This window comes from Syngnathoides biaculeatus, chromosome 23 (assembly GCF_019802595.1).
Source record: "Syngnathoides biaculeatus isolate LvHL_M chromosome 23, ASM1980259v1, whole genome shotgun sequence".
Classification (NCBI taxonomy): Eukaryota; Metazoa; Chordata; class Actinopteri; order Syngnathiformes; family Syngnathidae; genus Syngnathoides; species Syngnathoides biaculeatus.
The window spans coordinates 16725808-16751842 of record NC_084662.1 but is presented as its reverse complement, the minus strand read 5'-3'; the positions used below and the strand labels follow the sequence as shown (position 1 = coordinate 16751842).

Below are 26035 nucleotides of genomic sequence, written 5' to 3'. Positions count from 1 at the left end.
AAACAATGTGTGCATGTGTGTGTGTGTGTGTGTGTGTGTGTGTGTGATGCTCAGTTCAGCACATTCCTGCCACTCACTCACACATACATACACACACACACACACACACACACACACACACACGCACATCCACACGCACACATATACTGTTGTGTTGTAAATTTAACATCCATCCATTTTCTGAGCCGCTTATCCTCATGAGGGTCGGGGGATAGTGCTGGGCATATTTGAATTCAACAGCGTTGAGTGGCAGTGAACGAGGGTGAGGGTCAGGTTCGGTTTTCGGGTAAGGTGACCCGAAACCCCTAACGTTCCCCGAACCAGCAAGCTTTTCTTGGTCTTCGTTGACTTAGTTTCTAAAATGTCTAGTAAAAGTCCTTTGATAGTAATTAATAACGACGTTGACCATGATTGATTGTTCTTCACTCCCTAATCCACAGATGTAAAACTCAAGGCCCGGGGGTCAAATTTGGCCCTCCGCATGATTTTGTATGGCCTGCGAAGGAAAATTATGAGAATCAACTTCCATGATTTAAAAAAAAATATACGTACTAAAGTTTCACATCGTCAGATCAGAAATGGGGCGGCACGGTGGCTCAGATGGTAAAGCGTTGGCCTCACAGTTCCGAGGTCCCGGGTTCAATCAGTTTGCATGTTCTCCCCGTGCCTGCGTGGGTTTTCTCCGGGCATTCCTGTTTCCTCCCACATTCCCAAAACATGCAACATTAATTGGACACTCTAAATTTCCCCGAGGTGTGATTATGAGTGCGACTGTTGTCTGTCTCCATGTGCCCTGCGATTGCCTGGCAACCAGTTCAGGGTGTACCCCGCCTCCTGCCCGTTGACCGCTGGGATAGACTCCGGCACTCCCCGCGACCCTCGTAAGGATAAGCGGTGAAGAAAGTGGATGGATGGATATCATAAATGATAACATTGAGACATTGCAAGCAATATTGTGTGCCCAAACATTAGCAACAGTTGAAAAACCCATTACCCTTGATTTTTTATTATAAAACTAGCTCACAAATTCCATCTGTAAATATGATGTGAACGGTTGTCATGGTTTCACATTCATAACGGCCCTCTGAGGGAAACTGTAACTACAATGTGGCCCGCGACAAAAGTGGGTTCGACCCCCCTGCCCTAATCCACTAGAATGGACATGCATTATTAACAAGTTGGTTCGCGCCCATATTTTCGAGGCGTTCCCCGAGCGGAGGTGTCAAAATAACTTTTGAATGGTGTCAAATGGCCACTTAAGTAGTAGTAATTGGTAAATTATTGGTGGGAAGAGCGGTAGAAGATATAATTTTAGTTAGTCATTTCATTTTTGGTGACTTTTTTTTTTTAATGGAGGAATTTAGAGGTGTTCAAAGTCCAGAAAGAAAAGTCCACAAAGATCTATCTATCTATCTATCTATCTATCTATCTATCTATCTATCTATCTATCTATCTATCTATCTATCTATCTATCTATCTATCTATCTATCTATCTATCTATCTATCTATCTATCTATCTATCTATCTAGTAATATGTAAATGTAATTTAATGTAAAATAACCTGCATCTTAGCGCACTACATTTTTCAAGTAGATTTCCCAATGTTTATATCTGGAGCATTTTCTGAATCCTCTATGTGAAAACTGCTACCTAGATAATTACCAATGTACTTATTTACCTGTGCAGTACTTACTCACGGATCTAAAAAAAATAAATAAATAGATAAAAGACTGGATGGCTCATTGGCCACCAAAACTGAGGTCGCCAGCCGCCATCTTGATACTCTCAAAACAGCCATGCTGACCTGTGCTTTAATCGCCAGTTTCGTGACTGTGAGAAAACATTCCATACCTAAGTCAGAAAGATTTACTTTGACAATGTTAAAGTTGGTTTTTAAAAGGTTGTTTTTCCATTTTCTGATGATCTTAATTCACTTGAAAAAAGTTTTGTTTACGGTTGTTGTTGTTCACCGTTCACTTTCTGCTTCACCATTATAGGCCGACGGTTTTTCATGGAAAAAGTGATGTAAGAAAACATATTTTCTGTGAAATTTTTGATGAATTTTACAATACAGAACTCTGCAAATTGAATTTGATTTTCAATTGCGAGGAAACAAGTTAAAATTTTCTGTCTGGAATAGGACGTCGCAGAGACAACAAATGAACAATGCGTTTAGCATGTACTTTCCCATTGCGAGTCCTTATTTCCCAAAATATATCTAGCTGATTGACTTAAAATTTAATGTTTTTATGGAAAAAAATGCTTAGTTTTTTGCTATATTATGATGATAGTGCTTCACAGCGTATTTTGGGAAAAGGTAACATCACGGAACTCGGGCCCTAGCTAATATGCAAGGTTTCTTGGTAGTCATGGTGTTTATATGTCTTTCCTTTGCACTTTGCCTTTTTTGGCTCACCAAGTCGAATTAAAAATCCTTCATGTTACCAGAACTGAAAAAAAATGTCAAGCTCACATGACATGTTTTAATTCTACATGCTAAACTTTGAGAAAAACCCCACCATAATCCAACTTGTAAACTGTCTTCCACACCTTTTGGGAGTACCAAGGTGGCGGCCAACTGGCTTCAACCAATCGACATTCCGCTCGATGTGTATGCGCTAGCCAGTCCCTTTTTTTTTTTTAAAGATCAGCGGTAGTTGCACCTCTGGCCTCCGACCGATAGAGGGCGCCCCTTGGGTTGCTCATGTAATTAAAGTACACCAACATGACGACATTACGGCCGTTCAACTGCGACGATTTGTTCAAATTCAACAATATGTAAGTAGCAACCTTCTTGTTTCACAAACTGAACATGTATTAATTTCATTTTTCCTTCGTTGCTGTAGTGGGTGGTGTTATACGGTCTTTGTGTGTAACGTTAGCAGGCACATTTGTGTACATGTGGTTTTGTGTGTGATGTCCATCTTCGTACTCCGCTAAAGACAAAAAATCAAATTATGGTCACCACTAACAAACTCACCATACATGCAATAACTCATGTTTTACTTACTTTTTTAAACCTACATCCGGACAGTGTGTAAATTTTACTACACTGTCAAACAATTATGCAGAATTGAGTTACACTTTAACTTAACATTAATGTAGTTGTCACCGATGTTTATAGAAATAAATATATAGGCACAGCGAATAATGAATTATCTTAAATCATAGAAACGTTGTCAACTTGTACCTTTTTAATTCCACAGCAACTTGGACCCTTTAACAGAAACTGTATCCTTTTAATGTGCAACTAAGTCTACCTCAGGAAGTAAGTCCACGTAATTTCTGTTTAACTTTCTCAGAGAGGACTCGCAAAGTGCTTCACATGGCTCAATAAAATTGTTAATATTAGTAGTGTGTGGGAATCAATCTTATTGGAGAAAGTGTCTAAACAAATGTGGTTTAAAGTTTTTTGTTTTAAAGTACACAGAAGAGGTTGATTCCGCAGCCCTATCACCATTTGGTTTTTCATTTTGTCAGAGTGACATTAAGTACAAAGGCGATTAGAAGACCTCAGTGATCTGGTGGGACCAAAAAAAAAAAAAAGGGGGGGGGTAAATCAAATCCACAGAGTATGGAGCATTATTGCCCTCAAGGCCTCTGGAAAACCCTTTAACATTTTGGACTGAATTAAAAAAAAAAAAAAAAAAAAGAGAGACATGGAGCACAATTTGGAAGTGATGGGACTTATCAAAAAGCAAAAAATGCAATAAGCGTTTCGACTAAACATCAGGAATGTTCCCTTACTGATTAGTGCTGTGAGGAATATTTTCACATTTCGTACACCAGTTTTCTCTGAGCTTTCACCTCAGTATGGCATCCCGTTCTACCTGCAGTACTTGGCGCACTGGCCCGAGTACTTCATCGTTGCCGAGGCTCCTGGAGGGGAATTGATGGGATACAGTAAGTTGATTGTCGTTGGCTGCGTTGAGAAGCCCCCACGCCCCCAACAGTTGCTATATAGAGCTCGTGCACCGACGTCACCGAAGTCACCATAGTGGCCATATTGACGGTCCAGCAAAGTATTCTTCAATGCAAAGTCGGTTGGAGACGGCACGAAAATACGTCTTATAGCACGACAGCCAGAGTTTTGTCCGATACCGTGAAACATTTAGAAGGTGAAACACTTGGCATAGAGGATCCATATTTAATGCCGAAGTCGATGTTTTCGCTGATAAGAAATTGAACTGTTAACCCGCTTCCGCTTGTCTCGGGCAACTCGATCTACACATGGATCTGGTGAGTAAGTCGTCGAGATTTACACGGAAGAGTTTGAAAGCGTAGAAAATACTAATAATACTTTGTTGCTGGATCTGTTCTCAATCAAGAATAAATCCCACATAGCGATGGAGCCACTCAGATTTTTTTCAATAAAAATACCAATATTTAAATAAGTGACCCCTGGTTTTACACAAACTCGCATTGATTAACTATGATTGGGGGAAAAAAGAAAAAAGACAGCGAGTCGGCTCCACCGTACACGAAGCGTGTTGCGGCCACACATTAAATTTGGGTAAACTTCTCTGTGACCGTTTTTTTTTTTTTAAATATGCATTGTTCTCAAATGAGTCCAAAGCGTATTTAAAAAAAGAAAATAAACCTCTGGGATAGGCTTTAGCCCCCGTACGCGGAAGCGTGTTACAGCCACATATTAACCTACGTAAACATCACTGTGACCGACCGGTTTATTTTCTTTTTTTAAATACGCATTGGACTCATTTTAGAACAATGCAAAAAAAAAAAAAAAACATCTGTTGGGGAGAGGTTTACCAAAGTTTAATGTGTGGCCGCAACAGGCTTCCGTGTACGTTGGAGATGACTCCCTGTCGTATTTATTTTATTTCTTTTAATGCATTCTTATGAAATGAGCAAACTTGGCATGATAAATACTTGTTGGTAATTTGAGATTGAGAATAATAATTCCTACCTGAAATGAAGCGCTCGCTCCACAGTCGTGTGTATTTGGTTGGGCAACATCCATCACGTTTAATTGCCGAAATCCATCAATCTTTTCTCGTCTTTTTAGCTAGTATTCTATTGAATGACCTCTTTGAATACCTGTCTCGTCTGTTGTGACGACCAACAGCACAACAGGTCTTGGGCGTTGTAAATATTCTGCTCCAGTTCAATGTCACCCTCGCTGTCGAGCAGCTCTTTTTGACCGGCAATATGGCGCCGTGAAAATGGTGACGTCACATGCACGAGCTCTATGGTACTCCATGAGTTAAATTTCACCTCTGTAATCAGTATGGATGAGTGAATTAGTGAAATGGACAGATGGAATTACAGAATTGCCATTCCAACACTAACGTCTTGTACTTGTTGCAGTCATGGGGAAGGCGGAAGGTTCGGTGGCCCGAGAGGAGTGGCACGGCCACGTCACCGCGTTGTCAGTCGCGCCTGAGTTTCGACGGTTGGGATTGGCAGCCAAACTCATGGAGATGCTGGAGGAGATCTCAGAGACGTTTGAGTCCACTTTCAAACACAATTCTTATCATGAGACATTAAGTTTATAGTATTCCATCACTATTGGCTATTAAGTGAAAATCAAAAATCCAGTTACGTTTCACTTTTATTTTACTGGCCAATGATGTTGGTGTTTTTTTTGTTTGTTTTTTTTTTTCAGGAAGGGCGGCTTCTTTGTGGACCTATTCGTCCGCGTTTCCAATCAAGTAGCAGTCAGCATGTACAAGCGTCTGGGGTACAGCGTCTACCGGACCGTCATCGAATACTACTCGGCCAGCAACGGCGACCCGGACGAGGACGCCTACGGTCAGACGATCGGCGGCGTTGTCATCGATGGTGCTATTTGCCGTTCTTTGACCTGGTGAGATATCTCGTGTTCGTCTCCCCGTGCAGACATGAGGAAAGCGTTGTCCCGAGACACGGAGAAGAAGTCCATCATCCCGCTGCCGCATCCCGTCAGGCCCGAGGACATCGAATAACGATGCCTGTGGCTCACTGGCGGATCCCAGAATAGAAAGCAGTTTTGAGCTTTCATGCCAATATCCTTGATATCCGAGTTCTCGTGTCCTCTTCGTGCTCACTAGTAGACTATTCATGCTGTGAATAAGTGCAAAATTGCTTCAATTACTACTAGACTGCAAAACCAAAAATACTTCTTTAGTCTTGAGACATCACCTAAAAAGGAACTTGTTTCTCGCTTCACTTTTGAAATTTACCTTTGTAAGAAAAAGAAATGTAACCCAATGCAAAATTCGCATTTCAAAGAAAAAAACCCACTTGAAATAAGTGAAATTGTTTTACAAACCAGTTACCGGTACTTATTAGATGAGGGCAATCATATTTTTTTTACTAGAATTAAGATGAATACTATAGGTAAGACTTTTTTTGTAGTGTAGTGCTCAGTTTTGCCTCAGCGGTAACATGTACTATAGTTGGCCCATCTTTGCATTTTGAACATTAATACTTTGTCTAAACATTGGAAAATAATAATGACCTTACAAGTGTGTGTGTGTTATATATATATATATATATATATATATATATATAATATATATATATATATGTATTTATTGAACAAAAATATGCTCTGCAATTGTTTAAAAAATACATTTGTTTACATGCAAATCACTGGTGTCTGTCCGAAACCTGGTAAAAACTATGGATTTGTTAAACAAAATGTAAAAAAATTCTGCCCAATGCCACCGCATTGGGTTCTACTTAAAGTACAATGGAAGTGTACTAAAGGTTTAAGGCATTGTAAAATTATGCAGTTTGATCATATTTTGCATACAGCTAACGGGGACCCATGTACCACTACTTACAAAATTAATTTGTTCCAGAAGTTGTTTCATAACCAGAATTTTTTGTAAGTAGAAGCACTTTTTACATGTAAATAACTTAATCAGTTCCAAACTCTTGAAATCCTCCCCCAAATATCCTTCAAAGTACATAACATAAATAATAAACAATTATGTTCGTTTACCATTGGGTGACACAACTTAATTCCACAAAAGTTTCTTGGGCCCATAGTTAAGATCAGGAGTGCTCACTGCGTCGATGGCAGTTTTGGTCGATCGTGACGGCTTGCCATGGAAAAAAAAAAGTCAGCCGTTTTTTTCTGAGCTTTAGCTCACCGCGCATGTGCAAACAACGACATGCTAGTCGGCGGGTTCCTCCCTATTTTAAGCCCTCGCTTAAGAAATCTTATCAAACACGAGTATGGATGCTGCAGTAAAGAAGACAAAAATGTATCACTTTCATCCAGAATAGGAAGCGGACAACTTTTTAATGATGTCATTTTCGAAGTGCGTTTGCCTCATCTGTTAGTGTAGTGAAATGTGTCACTGCTTGAAAAGTAGATCTTGCGGTAAAAAAGTCTGGACACCCCTGGTTAAGATGAATTAACTTTTGAAAAATACTAACGAAAAACTCCAGAAAAAGTTGTACTTTACCAATGTGTGCTAGCATGTGAAAGCGCTAACGTGTGATTCAGTGCCTCTCGTGTGTCCAAGGGAAACAAAAGAGCAACATGGGTAAAACGTGACATCCCTCGTAGTCAATGGAATGCCAGGAAGATGCTACGGCGATAGCCAATGGGAGAGCAGCTTTATCGCACCACTTTCAAACCAACAAAAAGGATGTTAATGTTCGGTGGAATGTGGGGGCTGTGAATCCAGCGCCTATTTTTGCCTTTCATATCCTGAATTTTCCTTCGTAGCTAAGAGAATATTTTTCCAAGGGGGAGTTTTGTAACTAGAATTTTTCATTACTCGAGATGTTCCTAAATAGAGGTACCCCTATACTCGTACCACGCTGAGGATCGTTCCTACTAGTGAGGATGGAGAGCGAATTTATCCATAGACTTTAAGATGGACAGCAAGGATACAGAATGACTGCTTGAACAAGTTTCTGTATGCCAGAGAGCCACTGAGTGAAAACTTCAAATCATCTTTAATTGCTGTACATTTTCAATAAACATTTGGGTAAAAAAAAAAAAAAAAGTAGGAGTCATAATAAAGAAACAAAAAAACCTAATCTTGTTCCTCATTAGTTTCGTCCTTTTTGTTAGCATCCTCTCTCTCGCCACCTTCTTCCTCACTACTGCTACTGTCATCTCTGTCGTCATAAACTTTGTCTTCTTCGGTAACTTTGCCTCCCTCAGAGAGTTCCGGCACGTCTTCGGCGGCAGCGCCGCCGGCCGTCTCCTCATTCCCGTGAGCTTGTTCCAGATTGTTTGGGTCGTCCTCACTGGCGGTCTGCTGCTGCTTCTTCCACATCTTAGCCATTGCGAGCAGCTTGAGGTTGGGCTGGTTGGCGGCATCCTCGGGGAAAATGTAGTCGTAGTACTCCTCCCAGCCCGCGTCCGACTGCAGCCGCAAGGGAGAACAACGTGTCACCGTTGGGAAGGTCACAAACATTTTATCGCATAGAATACAAGATCGAATGTGAAATCTTGGCTCTTTAACAGAAAAATCCAATTTACCATTTAAATTCTACTTTTTTTTTTCTCCACTCAGGAAAAAAAATATATATTTTTAAAGCCTTTTCCTTCTTTACCTTTTCTGTTTTCCTGCGCTAACTTTCTGAGTAAAATATACAAAACAGTACTTCCTGTTAGAAAACAATTGCCCTTCAGTCAAAACTTAAACACGGCTGTCAATGAAACACCTAATTCTACCTAACTGTTTTTTAAATATATACATCAGTCAAAACTTTGAACACGATTTCTTATTGGACAGCATGAGTGTCTAATTTTTTTAACTTTGTTTAAAAAAAAAAAAAATCTAATCAAAATTGCATTTAAAAATAAAATCTGAAATGGTCAAATTATTATTTGTAAAACGAATCAGAAAAGTTCCCCCCAAAGCCTACTAAATGCATCGAATTAACTTATTTTAATGATTTAATTTGAAATATTTTTAATCAATTTATTTAAAGGTTTTGCAAAAAGCTTTAAAAAATGCAAAAGCTATTTTCCCCAAATAAGTTATTTTTCAGAAGAAAAAAAAAAAATTCCCTCCCAAAACATTTCTTATAAATAAATGCGTCAAAATAAACTCAGAATTAATGGCCAAAATGGATTGACCGCAGGTGAAAAGATGAAGCAACCGTACCCCGTCCTCAGCCGTGAGCTTCCTCCTCTTTTTGACCTTCTCGGGCAACAACTTCCTGATCTGCTCCCTGCTGCTGTCTGAGCCGAACTCGGCCTCAAAGTCTTTCCAGGACTCAAGCAGCATGAGTCGCTCCTCCTTCTCCTCGCAGCTCCTCAGGCTCTTGTTGGCCTCTTCGAAGATCTGGCGGCACTTCTGCAGCCGCTCGCTGCCTTCCAGCGACAACTCGAACTTGGCGTAGCTGATCCAAACCTGATGACGGGCGGGGACGTCAGAGGCACCGCGAGTAGCGTACCTGTACCTTACTTGAGTATTTTTCTGATGACTGTCTGACGGATGTTGTCTGTGCATCAATCACTACGTGAAGAAACGGACTCACCTTGACGTGCTGGGTACGCTGCAGTAGTCTTTTGTAAAGGTTCCTCGTGTTCCCGAACTCCTCCTGCTCGATCTCAAAGTCGATGTAGGATTTCCACAGAACCTGAACGACACGCAAATCTGTTTTTCATCTATTCCATGCCACTAAGTATTGTTATATACTCTCTATGTGTTGCCGGTTTGTGTGGGTTAAAGTAAGGGTAGAGAATTACCTTAATGTTGTGTCTACAGCGTTTTGCACTTTATGTGAGCAATAAGCTAGCTAACATTTCTTATATAGTTTGGGTGAACATTTTTACCATGATCACAGTTCTGAGGTGCACGGTTCAATCCCGGGCGCACCTGTGTGGAGTTTGCATGTTCTACCCATGCCTGCGTGGGTTTTCTCCGGGTACTCCGGTTTCCTCCCACATCCCGAAAACACGCAACATTAATTGGACACTCTAAATTCCCCTTAGGTGTGATTGTGAGTGCGGCTTTTTGCTGGGATAGGCTCCAGCAATCCCCGCGGCCATCGTGAGGATAAGAGGCTAAGAAAATGGATGGAGAGCAAAACGGTTAAAAGTGAAAACCTAAGGTTTTTTTTGCTGAATATCGAGGGATAGGTTCCCACCGCCACCTAAAAATTCCATGAAATGCCAAACCGCAAATATGTGGGTCCACTGTACTCTTAAGTTTAAATGTTTAAGACACATGAGAGGGGAAAATTAAAATCATGTAATACTGTACAGTCTCCATATCACTATTTTCCATCAATTGCGGCTCAGGCTGGAACATATCTGCTGTGATAAACTGGGGGTGCGCTGTAATTTCCATTTTTATTTAGGGATTGAGGAGAATAGCGTGGCACCTCTGGCATGTCCAGTCGCGGCTGTCCGATGGCGAGCTCAAAGATGGCGCGGGCCCGGTCCACATCGCCCAGGATAGTCTCCAGCTCTGCGAACTTGATCCAGGTAGTGCAGTTCTCCGGCGAGAACTCGAGGTATTTTTCGTAGAGCTTCCGGCAGCGGTCAAACTCGCGCAGCTGAAGCTCCAGCTCGATGTAGCCCTTCAGGAGTTTGTTCTTGGGACATTTTCCAATTGCTGTGCCCTATAAAGTACAAAATATTTTAGAGGCGCAACAATTAATCGATTCATTGACAACTGATCGATCAAAAACTGTTGACTAATTGATCAATTGTTTCGAGATCTTGTTCAACTTGAAAATTGATGCAGAGAAATGTGGGCGTTTTCTGCACTGTCCATTTAAAATATCCTGTTTTTGAATGGATGGAAATTTAAAAAAAAGTTTTCATCTGGTTAATTGAGGAAAAAAAAAAAAAGGTTATTACCGTAATTTTCGGCCTAAAAGATGCGACTTTTTTACACAGGCTTTCATCCTTAGGGTTAGGTGCGGTGGTGCGGCTAATTTGTGCATTTTTTTTTTCTCACGGCCGCAAGGGGGCACTCGAGCGGAACAGGTAAGAAAGAGTGAGACCAGAGGAATACGTGTGCCGAGGATGTGACTTTTACCGGTCTGGCCCTGTTAGCGCTGCCCTAGCATATTACTGCCGTGTCTCAGTGATTTCTTTTAACCGGCCCAGTTAGTGCGCCGGCGCTAGCGTTAAACTCTATGTGTACCGTCTTTCTTTGTAAAATCTCGCATTTCAATGTGGGCACTCGCAGCTTTTACACAGCTGCGGCGTGTGTATGTACCAAATGGTATTTCCTTTACAAATGTACTGGGTGAGGCTTATAACCAGGTGCGCTCTGTAGCCCGGGAATTATAATAATATTATTATAATGTGTTAGTTTCAGTTCTGGTTGATGTGTTTAATTTCTTAAATCCCAATCTTATTGTGGTAGGGTTGGGTGATAACCGATCTCATAAGTTGAATTGAAAATCTGATTTTTGGAGGTGAAAAAAATCTATATTTTCGAGACTCGACGAGTAGAAAGTATGAGGAACTGTGGGCTAGAACCTGCCACGCTTACAACAAAAAGACAAAATATGACTCCTACTCACCATGATCTTTCTAGCGCCCTGCAGGTTCTTCTGTCGTATCTCAAACTGACCGTATAGCAGCCAGATCTTCGCAAACGTGAACTGAGACACAATGTGGTAGCTGTCAGGTGGTCTCCGTGAGGACATTACTGATTGTCATTCTATTGATTACCTTTTTGTGAGGGATCAGATCCAGACAGGCCTGATACACCTGCCTGGTACGGTCCACGTCCTGGCCACAAACAAACCGACAACACAGTCAGCCCGTTTAAAGCTGGAAATATGTCATGTATTGGTGAAAAACCACTAACCAACCGGACCATACATAAACGTTTCAATGAGGGGTAACAATTATTAAATTATTCGACAACTACTTTGATAGTCAATTAATCGCTTAGAGGAATTGTTCAACTTTAAATTCTCCCAAGTCCTCTGAATTTCAGCTGCTCAATAGTAAATGTTCTCCGGTTTCTCTGGTCCTCCATAAATGCACACGATAATATCTGTGCCAAATCTAAATAAAACATTTGCCAAAAACTACTTTTACTTTACAAAACAATGATCAATATTTTTGCAGATTTTCTGCTGGGTGTTATGGACGAAACCAGTCACTGGCGCGATTTTGTAATAGTGATTTGATGGCATGAGGTTCCACAAACTCACCATGACCTCCAGTTCTTCGTAGAGGGCGTAGTTGATCCACAAGTAGATGTAGCGCCTCCAGTGCCGCTTTTCCTGGAGGGGCGGGACGTTGGCGATGGCGCGCTCGTACACCTCTCGCACCGTGTCTGGATCGGCGTCGCTCTCCACCAGCCGAAGGTAATCGAACCAGGCGTCGTAGTTGTGTGGGTTGGCCTTTGTGTGGAAACGCACAGCAAGAGATGAGAGCATTGGCTGATTTGGGATCTTTATAGATCCTTAAAATGTCTACTGTGGTGATTTGGGAGTCAGGAATGATGAATGAAATATTGTTTTCCTTATGAAATTTGAAGGCAGCCACCCCCCATCTAATAGCATTGACTTATTCGGCCAGTGTTGCACTCGTAGCATGTCAATTTTAACTTAAATTGCAGCATTTACAGTAAGTTTCTCATTCAATAACATAAATCAAATCTTCAGACTTTGGATTGGTAGCGTACGCTAACTAAACACTTCAAAATAGGCAGTGCACGATGTAGGCCACTCTATAGCGGACAGAGAGCGATTCCCAACACAGCCGTTGAAGCAGTGAGAGTTCCCCCATTGTGACAGCCTACCTTGACCTCCTCCTCGTACTGGAACCTTCTTTTGCTGACAATGACATCCTCGATGCCCCGCCGGTCTCCAAATTTTTTCTCAAACATGGTGTAGTTTTTGAAGAGTTCCTGGGCATGTTGCTTGGGGATCCTGTCCAAAGCGTACTTGTAGATGACACGCACGCGCTCAAACTGAACAGGGGCGAACATCAGGAACGGTGTCAAAATCAGCTCAAAATTGGTGGGCAATGTGGAAATAAAGGTGACAGAAAGGTAAAACATCAGCAACAGACCTCCTTTTGAATCTCCTCAAACCTGGCGAAGGCAACAAAGAGGTTCTCCTCCACGTGCTCCTCGCCGAAAAACTCCACGGCGCGCTCGTACACCTTCCTACTGTGCGCGATGTAGCCGTGCTTCTCCTCGAAACGAGCGTACTTGATCCAGTTCTTCACCTCGGGGTGGACCATGACAAGTGCGCACCAGTTAAAGAATTTTTTTTTTTTTTTGAGCCAGCCGTACAAAGGAAAACAAATATTCAAACATAAGTGAAACGGAGGACTGAAGAAGAGACAATGAGCAGGTAGAGGAGTGTGATGAAAGAGCATCACCGACGGGGATCTGTGAAAAATGAGGGTGGTTTACAAACCTCAATTTCATGGAAAAGCTGGAGAGACCCATTGAAAAAAGTACAGTCAGTGGGCTGTAACGATTGGATTTTAGGCGACGTACATTAACGTCAATGGCAGTGAATGACTTAGAGACTGTAGACTTCAAGTAGGTAGAAAGATGCAAGAATTGGAGCGTAAGAGAAAGGACCAAAGAAAAAGATTCATGGGTCTATAAAGACTTGCTTATAGCTGGAGTAAGAGCAGAAGATGCTGAGGACAGGGAGATATAGAAAAATGATGCGCCAACATGGCCACCGGCAAATCCAAAATCCAAAAGGGGAAGAAGAAAAACAAAATCAGGACGGCAGCATGAGAAGGATATAGCGCTCGTAGATGCTGCGAGCTTTGTCCACCTCCTTGTAGCGCAGCTCAAAGTTGATGTAAGAATGCCAGGCCTGCTCTTCGGGCTCCCACTCCATCCAGCGCTCAAACGCCTGCCTGCAGCCTGCCACATTTCCCAACATCTCCTCCATGTACGTGTACTTGTACCTGCGAGAGGAAAACGTTAATTCTTAAAAAAAAAAAAAAAAAAGCTTCATAAAACTGAATTTGTGCAACGTGACAGTGCAGTGCGTTTACCAGAACTGGTTGACACGGGGGAGGATGGTGATGGCTCGGTCCCAGATGTTGCGGGCATGGTTCACCTGCCGACTCTTCATCTCCATTTCGGCGTATTTCAGCCACAGGGTCACGTTGCGGTGGTCCACATCCAGCGCACGCTCGTAAATGGAGCGTGCCCTAAATATAATATATACAAGTTAGAGATATTCAATGACGGTGGCTGGCTGCGCTTTTGGGAAAATCATACAAAATGCAATATAATGCAACAATGTACCCATAGTTCTAATCAAAGGAAGCATACTTAAAGCAAAAGCAGATGTTGACCTCTTGATAGTGTTGCTCTTTGAACAGTGTCAAACATGCATGGCTCACTTAAAAAATATATATAGTATAGCCTCAATTCTCGAACGTCCCCATTTTGGAACAAATCGGTTTTTGAACAAAAATTTTGAGATTTTTTTTGCTTGTGTTTTCGAACGAAAATCGGTATTCGAATGCCCCCGACAAAACCATGAAATAACATATTGCGCGCAGCCAGACCAGCTGACCCACCCGCGACATGCTTTGTTGTCAATTCGAATGCCCCCCGAAAAACCCCGGAAATAACATAGCTCGCGGCACAAGCAGCTGACCCACTTGTGACGCGTTTTGTTATTGTCAATTCGATCGCCGCCACCCCCCCCAAAAAAAATAAAATAAACAGAAGACATAACATGCACGGCACAACCAGCGCACTTTTGTTATTCTGTATAACGCAGCCTCTGTACACAGACGTGTCCCGGTAGCGACTGTTGTTTTTCTTCTTATCGAGGACTACCGTATTAACCCCCAACCATGGCCCCGAAGAAAGCAAGTTGCATGTTTAAAGTTATTCATCAATTTTGTTAATAAAAAAAAAGTTTACAAGGCTGGGGGCAGAGTCACTACAGATACGGCAATGCACTCCTAGCCTAGCGTAGTCTACTACTAAAGCATACATTTAAAGAAAAAAATAAATACATTTCTTAAATTATTTTATTATATAAAGTATTTAAACTATACATGTATTTCTACAATGTAGTTTATTATCAGGAAAAAGTAAAAAAAATGCTTTAAAAAGCCAATTTTTTTTTAGGCTTGGAACGCATTATTTCTTTTTCCATTAATTGTAATGGGAAACATTGATTCAGTTTTCGAACAAATCACTTCTTGAACCAGATTGTGGTCAAGAACCGAATGTAATGATATATCAAATATGAAATAAAAGTTAATTTTTATTTTTCCACTAACAAAAGGTTTGGTGACTATAAAACTTGCAGGGTTCGTTACCTGCAAGTTTTAAAAACCGCTGTTTCTAACAACACTTAAATCAATGCTTTCGATAATGTTTACTGTATAGCGAGCAGAGAACGCATTTCCCTCCACCGCTGCGGTCACTGCTGATATTTAATCTAAAGCTAAACAAATATGAAGGATTTTAAGATGAACAACCTTTGGATCTCTGTCAGGCTTTCCTCCCATTGTGCGTATTTAATCCAGTTACTGATTACTGTGCGGTTCTTTCGGATGTTGTCCTCAAATGCCTGCAAAGTAAACAAAGTTTCATGATCGAGGGGGGAAAGGAAGCAGTACATTTATGAACAAATTCGTCCAGGTGGCTGCTGACCTTCCTCTTCCTCAGCTTGTAGTCGTTCAATTCTTCCTTGTCGGTGATCTTTTGTTTAGGTGGCGGCGGGAGAAGTTCAAGTTCGCGTTCTTTGGCTTCCCTGAGAAGCTGCTCGGCGGTGATCTGCACCTCCGCCGGGGCTTTATTCTTCACCTGAAAGACAACAACAAAAATACACCTCGTTGACTTTTTATTCTCACGACGTCCAAACGCTTCTTGTTAGCATTAGCTCAGCCCGTCTGGTTTTTGCGTTTTTCCTTTTTTACCTTCGCCACCTTCGGTATTCGCTGTTTGCCAGCTGCCGTCGAAGCCATCTTGGCAACTAAATGTATCGAAAACTAGTCGATTACTTGAAGTGAAACCCCAAACAAAATAAACAAGTCAGAGATTTTGCTCAGCCCACGCGAGCCACCATGACAGTTCCCACAATGCTTTGCAACGTCCGGTTACCAATAATTATAATTATTAATAATATTTGCGTCCTAAAAATGAAACAAAACGGCTTGAATCTTATGAGTTAATACTTTATTTTAAAAAAATTCTCACTACTTTATTTTAAACTTGGAATCCCTGACATCACACGAGCAAACGTCATGAGCCGCCATGATTTACCCAGAATGCTTTACTGCAGTTACCACGGCAACGACTTTTGCGTCTCAAGAACTTGACTCATAGGAGTAATAATAGAGTAAAACACGTTCTTTTGTGTTTTTTTTTCATTACTTTATTTTTTTAAGTCTTTCTGTGATGTCACACGAGACAATGAGCTGTTTTCAATATCTTGAAAACTACTAAGTTCGAAAACGACATTTTATTCACGTTTCAAGGTTTGTGTGGCGTCATCATCCAAAGTGGTTGCTCGGAAATGACAGCGTTTATCCATCCCTACGGAAGATTTATTTATTTATGTTGAAGAAGGAGCGCTTTCCAAGATGAAGAACACTATGATGTCGAGCAGCGGTCGCATGGAAAAAGTTACAGTCAGGAGGAGCGAATGTGCGGATGCCGAGGCCATCGAAGGCCTCATCACCCCGGAAGTGCGGCAGCTTTTTGGACCAGTCAACGTCCTCCGACTCCTGTAAGCGCAACCCCACAACTTTGCCGTTTAAGTCAACTAGTGTAATGCTAACAAACAATGCAATACGCTATTGTCGTGGTAACATATACTATATGTGCTGGCATAAAAAGTCTTCATATGAACATTGTATACGTACTATATGTGCTCCCTCTTACGTGTTCCAGTTAAGCGGCGAGCAGGAGCATTTTGCACCAGAATGTATGTCACCAAAAATTGCACCTGAATAAAAAATCATAACAATTTTACTCTTCTCGTTGTGCCCCGGCCTAGGGAGAAGGCCAACCTGGCGGTGTCCTTGGCCAACGAGGACGGCGACGTGGTGGCGCAGGCCTCCTTCTTTGACCATCCCGCCGCAGCATTGGTGGATCCGCCTCACTGGGAGTCTTTCCTGCGCAAACACTTCAAAGCGGACGCCTTGACAGTGTGTACATCCGTGAACAACGCTCTCTGTACTTTGTCATCTCGATGATGGTCTTGTTGATGTCGTTCTCCAGCCGTGGAACACCCTCTTCCTCCATCTGTTTGTGTCCCAGACCTGCTTCTCCGCATCAAGCTTTCAGCACATCATCAGGTACCTTCATGCCCTCCTGGTAACATCCAATTACAATCAATACCCACTATTTGTTGGCGATAGAGACTGAGCCAAAGCAAAAACAGCTAAAATCCATGGATAATTGAAACCCATTTTAATAATTAAAAAAAAAACATTAAAATTCCAGCTCGACACCCTCGGCAGGATCCTTGAGGGTGCGTGAGAGTTCCCCCAACCAGTCTACATGTGTTTTGTGGACTTGGAGCAGGCATTGGACCGTGTCCCTCGGGGACTCCTGTGGAGGGTTGGGGTACCGAATCCCCTGATATGAGCTGTTCGCTCCCTGTACGACCGCTGTCAGAGTTTGGTCCGCATTGCCGGCAATAAGTCGGACTCGTTTACGGTGAGAGTTGGACTCCGCCAAGGCTGCCCTTTGTGACTGATTTTGTTCATAACTTTTATGGACAGAATTTTTAGGCGGAGCCGAGGCATAGAGAATTTCCGGTTTGGTGGCCTCAGCATCGCATCTCTGCTCTTTGCAGATGATGTGGTTCCGTTGGCTTCATCAAGCTGTGATCTCCAGCTCTCACTGGAGTGATTCGCAGCCGAGTGCGAAGCGGCTGGGATGAGAATCAGCACCTCCAAATCCGAGTATGGTCCTCAGTCGGAAAAGCGTGGCGTGCCCTCTCCGGATTGGGGATGAGATCAAGTATCTTGGGGTCTTGTTCACGACAGACGGATCAGTGCAGCGTTTGCAGTGATGCGGACTTTGTATCGGTCTGTTGTGGTAAAGAGGGAGCTAAAGTTAAAAGGCAAAGCTCTCAATTTACTAGTCGATCTACGTTCCTATCCTCACCTATGGGCATGAGCTGTGGGTTGTGACCGAAAGAACAAGATCCCGGATACAAGTGGCCGAAATGTGTTTCCTCCGTAGGGTGTCTGGGCTCTCCCTTGGCGATACGATGAGAAGCTCGATCATCCGGGAGGGGCTCAGCATTGAGCCGCTGCTCCTCCGCATTGAGAGGAGCCAGATGAGGTGGCTGGGGCATTGATTCGGATGCCTACCGAACGCCTCCCCGGTGAGGTGTTCCGGGCATGTCCCACCGGATAGAGACCCCGAGGACGACCCAGGACACGCTGGAGAGACTATGTCTCTCGGCTGGCTTGGGAACGCCTCGAGATCCCTCCGGAAGAGCTGGAAGCAGTGGCTGGGGAAAGGGAAATCTGGGTATCCCTGCTGAAGCTACTTCCCCCGACACCTGACCTGGAAAAGCGGTAGATAATGGATGGAGGGAAATTCTTGAATAATCAGGAATACACACCATTTACTACATTTAATACACTGCTGTGGCGGCACGGTTGCTCAGCTGGTTAGAACGTCGGCCTCACAGTTCTAAGGTGCCGGGTTCAATCCCTAACCTGCCTGTGTGGAGTTTGCACGTTCTCCCCATCCCTGCGTGGGTTTCCTCCGGGCACTCCGGTTTCCTCCCACATTCCAAAAACATGCAACATTAATTGGATACTCTAAATCACCACCCTAGGTGTGATTGCAAGTGTGACTGTTTGTCTCTATGTGCCCTGCGATTGGCTAGCAACCAGTTCAGGGTGTACCCTGCCTCCTAGGCTCCAGCACTCCCCGCGACCCGCGTGAGAATAAGCGGTGAAAAAAATGAATGGATGGATGGACTACACTGCTGTGTAGTTGAGGTTACAAAGGGCAAAATTATTGATCGTGAAGATCCTGGACAGATTAGAGTCCCATGGCAACACTAAGGGATTTAAATCTGATTGGATAAAACATCTATCTATTGAAATCAGTACAGCCAATAGAAATCAGTCGACTTTTGTAAATGAGTTGACACTATTATGAGGAACAAATATTGGCAATTGAGTGTATGTGTTGTTGTTGCTATACACGACCAACCTTTATTGAGCCAAAGGACATTTTATAGCGTGAAAAATGTTAAAAAGGATAAATGCTGAAAGAAGTTCTGATCCCATTGCAGCACTCACAAATGTACATAATGTGAAAAGTAAAAATAGCGATTGTTCTATCGTCGAAAAGTTGGATGTTCACGTTCCTTGTACTTGTTCATCAAATCGAAAGATATTGATATGTTCTGCTTGTCATTATATGTCGCTGGCATCGATGAATGAACAAAGAGACTTATTTTTTTTGTAGAAAATAAGGAAGCAATTAAGTGTACAATTGTTGGTAATTGCCGCTAAAAATGTGCTAGATTGTGTGTTGTTGTTTGTCACACACAGCGCCGTGTTCAACACCACTGCTGAGCTGGACTACGTGTGCCTTCTGTGCTCAACCCCTTTCTGCTTAGGTAAATCGTCTTACTCGTTCAAGACGGCACGTCACACTCGTGGTTAGCACATCTGCCTCACGACACTCGAGTGTCCGGGTTTGAAACTGAGCTCCGACCTTGCTATGTGGAGTTTGCCTGTTTTTCTCATTCTAACGTGGGTTAGCATGTTAGCTTCCTTGAAGACTTTACATTGTCTAGAGAGTTCCTTGTGATTGGCTGGCGACCAGTCCAGGGTGTAAACTCTCTCCATCTCACTCAAAGTCAGCTGGGATAGGCTCCAACTCGCCCATGACTCTAATGAGGATCAGCGCTATAGACAATTCATGAATGTATCTCTCTCATTCGTGCATGTGTGCGTGCAGAAGCGGCCTTGGATGAGCTGTTGGAGCCCTTGCAGCGTCTGACTGAAGAAGAAGAAGCAGCTGAGCTGAATTTGTTACTGTGTAACAGACAAAGACTCTGTCCAAGACTCTTTGTCAGGCCAGCAAGGTCATTCCCCATCTCCACACACACGTGCCCAAACACACTCCCTGGATGGGCTTCAGCACACCCATGACCCTTGTGAGGATAAGCTGTGTTGAGAATAGATGGATGGATGGTTTCATGTGACACTTACCACTTAATTAGGTACAGAGTGTAAATAGATAAATAAAATGTGTGTGTGTGGGTGTCTGCGTGTCAGGGTGGAAGACCACGATGATGTCATGCACATCGTGGCTCAGCACACCAAGATTCTGTCCGTCATGCGCCGGCCGTACTTCCTGTCGGAGCTCATCGAGGCCCAAGACGAGCACCACCACGCTGCTGTGTGTGAGGTGGGTTAACTATTATAAACTGCAGTCCTTTTAAAAACTGTAAACGGTGAATGTGAAACGTTTGTACATATGTTCTGCCAAGAAAACAATAAATCCATTTTGCCACAAATATACACTTAGACACTTTGATTTGCTTTCGTGTGGCATAGAAAATGAAAATCATATGGCGGTCCAGATACCCATGTTATAGTAGAACCCCACTGCCGTGTGCGAGTCAAGCTGTTGAAGTAAGTCCAAAGTCGTCCTTGTGCCGTTTGGCACTGGCCTGGCGGTTTGACGGGACGTCACAATAGTTTCCAGGGTGTTCTTCCTGCTGGCTGGTGGATCGGGTGCTGATGCCAGCGTGCCGTATTTTTCGTACCATACTGTACGTACAGTACATCACAAGACGGCCGAGATGCAGCCAACACCTGCTGTCACACAATATTTTGTGTCCATGACTCGCAGACATTTTGTCCTCATGGGATTCCTCCCAAAATTTATGTTGAGGATTTCAACAAATGTCTTGCAAGACTTTTACTGTGAAGAAAACAAGTATTTGAAGACCCTGCTATATTGCAAGTTCTCCCACTTAGAAATCATGGAGGGGTCTGAAATTTTCATCATAGGTGCATGTCCACTGTGAGAGAGATAATCTGAAAAGAAAAATCCAGAAATCACAATGTGTGATTTTTTTTAACGATTTATTTGTGTGATACAGCTGCAGATAAGTATTTGAACACCTGAGAAAGCCAATGTTAATATTTGGTCTAGTAGCCTTTGTTTGCAATTACAGAGGTCAAACATTTCCTGTAGTTGTTCACGAGGTTTGCACACACTGCAGGAGGGATTTTGGCCCACTCCTCCACACAGATGATCTCAAGATCAGACAGGTTTCTGGGCTGTGGCTGAGAAACACAGAGTTTCACTTCCCTTCAAAGATTTTCTATTGGCTTTAGGTCTGGAGACTGGCTAGGCCACGCCAGAACCTTGATATGCTTGCTATGGAGCCACTCCTTGGTTTTCCTGGCTGTTTGCTTCGGGTCATTGTCATGTTGAAAGGCCCAGCCATGACCCATCTTCAATGATCTGACTGAGGGAAAGAGGTTGTTCCCCAAAATTTCACAATTCACCCTCTCCTTAATGCAGTGCGGTCATCCTGTCCCATGTATAGAAAAACACCCCCAAAGCATGATGCTACCACACCCATGCTTCACAGTAGTGATGGTGTTCTTGGGATGGAAGTCGTCATTCGTCTTCCTCCAAATACGGTTGGTGGAATTATGACCAAAAAGTTCCATTTTGGTCTCATCGGACCACAAAACTCTCCCATGTCTCCTCTGTATTATCCAAATGGTCATTGGCAAACTTCAGATGGGCCTTGACATGTGCTGGTTTAAGCGGGGTAAACTTCCATGCCATGCATCCATGACGTCTTAGTGTATTACCAACAGTCACCTTGGAAACGGTGGTCCCAGCTCTTTTCAGGTCATTGACCAAGTCCTGTCGTGTAGTCCTGGGCTGATTCCTCACCTTTCTATGGATCATTGACGTCCCACGAGGTGATATCTTGCATGGGGCTCCACTCCGATTGAGATTGACCGTCATGTTTAGCTTCTTCCATTTTCTAATAATTGCCCCAACAGTGGACCTTTTTTCACCAAGGTGCTTGGCAATTTCTCTGTAGCCCTTTCCAGCCGTGTGGAGTTGTACCATTTTGTCTCTGGTGTCTTTGGACAGCTCTTTGGTCTTGGCCATGTTACAAGTTTGAGTCTTACTGATTGTATGGGGTAGACAGGTGTCTTTATGCAGCTAACGACCTCACACAGGTGCATCTGATTCAGACAATACATAGAGTGGAGGTGGACTTTTAAAGGCGGACTAACAGGTCTTTGTGGGTCAGAATTCTAGCTGATAGACAGGTGTTCAAATACTTATTTGCTGCTGTATCACAAATAAATCGTTAAAAAAAATCATACATTGTTATTTCTGGATTTTTCTTTTTAGATTATCTCTCTCGCAGTGGACATGCACCTACGATGAAAATTTCAGACCCCTCCATGATTTCTAAGTGGGAGAACTTGCTATATAGCAGGGTGTTCAAATACTTATTTTCTTCAATGTACTTTGTTAACCCACGTTGCTCTGTGCTGGACTTGTAGAACCAGGTCACTTAATTTTTTTTTCTTCTGTCTGAATACTATAGATATGATGATGATGACGACATTATTCTTGTATTCCTGGCAGTGCGACGGCGTCATCACGGGATTCATCAGCGTGACTGCGGAGGTGGACGTGAGGCAACTGCAGGAACATTTCAACCTGACTCAATTTGGCGGTTTGCGCAAAACCAGGCCGGATGACGGCAACGACACTGATCCACATGCTGACAGTGCCGACGAACCGCCGGAAGAACCGCCACAAGAGCCACCTCAAGAACCACTAGAAGAACAAGATCAAGAAGAAGAAGAAGAAGAAGAACTCCAGGTAAAAAAACAAAAACCAAAAAAAGCACAATTATTGTGTACAGCAGAAGTAATTACAAATGTATATGAAACTTTTAATTATAGTAGTAGTTTCAATTTTCAGTAAATACACTACACTGGTGATTTGAGATACAAGTTTAATTTGTTCCTTGGCCATGCTTATAACTCAAAAACACTTAGCTCAAATCATCTTTCCCCAAGAAATTGAATGGAAATGCCATAAATCTGTTCCAGCTTCAGAAAACCCCAACACAAAATAGAGAAAAATAGCACCTGGTGATGTTTTATTCAAAAACCAAATAAATGGAATTGAATCTGTCACACTTTATCATTCAATTTGATACATATTGTGCTGCTCATTTTGGTGCATGCGCCCTGGCCAGCAGGGAAATTATATATCTTTATTGCCTGGTTTTTCTTATTCGTTCTTTGCAGAAGATAAAGAACATAGCAGTGTCCTGCTATATTGCTTCTCTACATGTGTTTTGTATCGTTTGTGTTAAAATATCCATTGCTTAAAGGGTTATAACGCTGTCATAAAAATGATCTTCATTAGCCTGTCTATGGGATTTCCCATTTATGTTAGAATTAAGCTAATGGACTTCAGGTCAAAGTTTGTGGCTTGGATGAATGAAATAAAAGTGTAATTCTGTTGTTTTTATGCTTAGCTTGATCAACATGGGTCGTTTGATTGGATCGGCAACTCGTATTATAAAAAAACGTATAAGCCACAAACTATCTCAAACCACCACTTAATGTATATGCGCCAATTTTTATTCATACTGTACAAGAAGCATTGAAGGACCTTTTTCCTCTTAACTGATTGTTGTTTTCAGGAGGGGGACAAAGAGGTTCTGTCTGCAACATTTGAAGAAACCTCAGCAGAACCCAACACCTTCTGTATCCAGTTTTTCTTCTCGGAGAAGAACTACGAGATACGGTAAGGACAAGACCGGATAGTCCTCCTTCGCCAAAGGTCACAAGTCACGTAGGTTGATTCCAGCTGCTGGTCCTGAGCTGACGCGAGACAGTTGTGTTGCCGTGGTGACCAGCATGGTGCTCAGCCTCTTCTTTGCTCTTTCAGATCGCTCGACTTGATTCCATACATATTCCAACTCTTTCCGGTGAGTGTGCATCTAGTCTCTTAACGTGTTTCTAAAGTGATTTTTAAAAAAATGAAATATTGATGTGAACTATATTTTATTCACAAAAATCACAAAGTAACACGGAACCATTAACCATGATTTTGTGTGCACCAATGATTTTTCATTGTCATGTAACACACAATATTTGTCGGAAATGTCCATCAGGATCTGGACTTCTGCATCATCACCGTCCCAACGTTGTCCCCGGACTTCCCGCTCCTGCAGAACTTCCTGAGAGTTCCCCCGCGACCCAGCAGCCTATTGCCTTCCGACCTCTACGTCCTGCACTGTGATGCCCTGAGGTGGGCCACGCTTGGGTGGGAGGGGCTTCCATCTGAGCTTGTCTGCTGGTTGTCAACGTGTCACTGTGCGTTCTGGGATGTTCTGGCAGGAGGATCAAAGTGCGACCGGCGGTGGAGTCCGACAGGGACGCCGTGGCCGGGCTGATGGCTGACATCAGACTGGAAGGAGATGCCGTGCTACAGGACCTGGACCTTATCTTCAACACCCAAAGTGATGGGGTTGGTACAGACACACACACACACACACACAGCCACGTGTGGATACACACATCCAACATAACCGTCACCGTAGGCCGAGTGTCCTCTGCAGGCCTTTCTGGCTGACGTGGATGGCGCCATAGTCGGGACGTTGATCATCAGCGACGAGAAGGTAAACTTTTACAAGATCTTCACGTTTGTTTTGACATCTTCGATCAATCGGAGAACCAAACAGTCGTTTCTCCTTTGTGTTGTGATAGAAGCCCAGCAACAGGACTGTGACACCCCCCTCCCCCTAAAAAAAGTACACCTGCAACAATTTAGGGTTCTCAAAATTTAGAGGATCTAGGGACTTCTTACATTGGAGACTTTTTCCAAGGAGTACCTGGTTAAACAAATACCAATTAAACAAATAACATTCAAGTGCGCCCTGACATGTCCATCCATTTTCTTTGCTGCTTATCCTCACAAGGGACGCGGGAGTGCTGGAGCCTATCCCTGCTGTCATCAGGCAGGAGGCGGGGCACATCCTGACCTGATTGACAGCCAATCACAGGGCACATAGAGACAGACAGAAGCCGCACTCACAATCACACCTCGGGTCAATTTAGAGTGTCCAATTAATGTTTCATGTTTTCGGGAAGTGGGAGGAAACCGGAGTGCCTGGGGAAAACTCACACAGGCACAGGGAGAACATGCAAACTCCACGCGGGCGGGTCTGGGATTGAACCCGGCTCCTCAGAACTGTGAGGCCAACGCTTTACAGCTGAGCCACCGTGCTGCCCCCTTACACGTCATAGGAATTAAACATTTGCCTGATTCTGTGGAAAAAATTACATTCTAGTCACTAAAGTTAATATTTTTAGAGAAAAAAAAAAACAAGAAAAAGAAATCACAATCTTATGAGAATAGTTGTTTTGCCAACATACAATATATTTTAATTTTATATCAATTGAATTCATATGACTGACATCATATGAATCCAACTTGAGCGTGATAGGCACACTTGGATGGCGTTTCCTTCCGACGGCATCTGTTCTGGCCCCCTCAGGACATGGAGTACATCCGGGCCCGCTTCAACATCGAGAATTTCATCTACTTCAGCCATCACGGCGCCCACGAGCACGCTCAGCTCCGCCACTTTGTGCTCCGCCACAGGTTCCAACACTTCAGTCGACATTTCTTCAAAGAGACACTGCGGCTTGCTCGCAAGTCCAACTTGTACCACCGCGTGTACCCCCTCGACTCGGGCCAAGAGGTGCAGTCGACACAGTAGGCCTCTTGGGCCTCAATTGTAACAACGTCCTCTTATAAACGGCATAAGTGTGAGGTCAGGTGACCCGGCTTGTTTTTTTGAGCCCACAGAGCAGCTGTGTCCATCATTTGGACTTTGTCCTGGACTGCGCCGTGCCTGTGCGCCCCCGCCGCCAAATCATCTACCCTCTCAGGGAGCTCGGCGCCAACGCGCCTGCCAGGAGCATCACCGACGAGCAGGTGGGCTCACACACGCTCGCAAAAAAAAAAAAAAAAAAGTTTTGCCATTCTTGTGTAGATGGCTTCTTATGACTCATATATATAATTCAGTTGCTGATATCCAATTTAAGAAATCTAAAGCACCAGTCATAATCACAGTA

At 43.1% G+C, this 26035-nt stretch overlaps 3 protein-coding genes across 6 annotated transcripts in view; 2 read left to right on the top strand and 1 right to left on the bottom strand.

Annotated features, from left to right (window-relative positions):
* The first annotated feature begins 2646 nt into the window (after positions 1 to 2646).
* naa20 (N-alpha-acetyltransferase 20, NatB catalytic subunit) lies at positions 2647 to 6468 on the top strand. Its single transcript, XM_061813176.1, has 6 exons — positions 2647 to 2778; positions 3207 to 3231; positions 3813 to 3903; positions 5329 to 5464; positions 5627 to 5772; positions 5860 to 6468. Exons 1-6 carry the CDS (start codon positions 2726 to 2728, stop codon positions 5943 to 5945), a joined length of 537 nt encoding a protein of 178 aa, XP_061669160.1. The 5' UTR covers positions 2647 to 2725; the 3' UTR covers positions 5946 to 6468.
* On the bottom strand, positions 6171 to 15932 carry crnkl1 (crooked neck pre-mRNA splicing factor 1). The gene is made up of 14 exons (XM_061813171.1): positions 15815 to 15932; positions 15549 to 15701; positions 15374 to 15465; positions 13922 to 14080; positions 13665 to 13831; positions 12968 to 13146; positions 12696 to 12866; positions 12103 to 12294; positions 11612 to 11671; positions 11461 to 11541; positions 10306 to 10545; positions 9457 to 9558; positions 9081 to 9329; positions 6171 to 8333 (listed from the first exon to the last, which is right to left on the bottom strand). Exons 1-14 carry the CDS (start codon positions 15860 to 15862, stop codon positions 7998 to 8000), a joined length of 2229 nt encoding a protein of 742 aa, XP_061669155.1. The 5' UTR covers positions 15863 to 15932; the 3' UTR covers positions 6171 to 7997.
* Positions 15933 to 15951: 19 nt separating this feature from the next.
* Positions 15952 to 26035, top strand: part of cfap61 (cilia and flagella associated protein 61) — a 31613-nt gene continuing 21529 nt past the window's right edge. For 2 of the 4 annotated variants that reach the window (XM_061813169.1, XM_061813168.1), the window contains exons 1-14: positions 15953 to 16626; positions 16897 to 17047; positions 17121 to 17197; positions 19427 to 19494; positions 19839 to 19965; positions 20159 to 20291; positions 22518 to 22757; positions 23593 to 23696; positions 23841 to 23880; positions 24067 to 24203; positions 24293 to 24422; positions 24496 to 24573; positions 25453 to 25659; positions 25767 to 25895. In XM_061813169.1, coding sequence (XP_061669153.1) covers positions 16481 to 16626; positions 16897 to 17047; positions 17121 to 17197; positions 19427 to 19494; positions 19839 to 19965; positions 20159 to 20291; positions 22518 to 22757; positions 23593 to 23696; positions 23841 to 23880; positions 24067 to 24203; positions 24293 to 24422; positions 24496 to 24573; positions 25453 to 25659; positions 25767 to 25895 — 1767 coding nt within the window. In that variant the 5' untranslated portion in view covers positions 15953 to 16480. Of the gene's footprint in view, positions 16627 to 16896; positions 17048 to 17120; positions 17198 to 19426; positions 19495 to 19838; positions 20038 to 20158; positions 20292 to 22517; positions 22758 to 23592; positions 23697 to 23840; positions 23881 to 24066; positions 24204 to 24292; positions 24423 to 24495; positions 24574 to 25452; positions 25660 to 25766; positions 25896 to 26035 lie in introns of those variants that run through there. The other 2 variants (XR_009793916.1, XM_061813170.1) reach the window with 2 other exon arrangements.

Coding starts and splice junctions, on each gene's coding strand:
- naa20 (XM_061813176.1), top strand. CDS start 2,726: ATGACGACATTACGGCCGTTCAACTGCGACGATTTGTTCAAATTCAAC. Junction 3,904..5,328: donor AGGGGAATTGATGGGATACA/GTAAGTTGATTG, acceptor TACTTGTTGCAG/TCATGGGGAAGGCGGAAGGT. Junction 5,465..5,626: donor CTGGAGGAGATCTCAGAGAC/GTTTGAGTCCAC, acceptor TTTTTTTTTCAG/GAAGGGCGGCTTCTTTGTGG.
- crnkl1 (XM_061813171.1), bottom strand. CDS start 15,862: ATGGCTTCGACGGCAGCTGGCAAACAGCGAATACCGAAGGTGGCGAAG. Junction 12,295..12,695: donor AGTACGAGGAGGAGGTCAAG/GTAGGCTGTCAC, acceptor TTCCACACAAAG/GCCAACCCACACAACTACGA. Junction 8,334..9,080: donor AGCTCACGGCTGAGGACGGG/GTACGGTTGCTT, acceptor TTGCGGCTGCAG/TCGGACGCGGGCTGGGAGGA.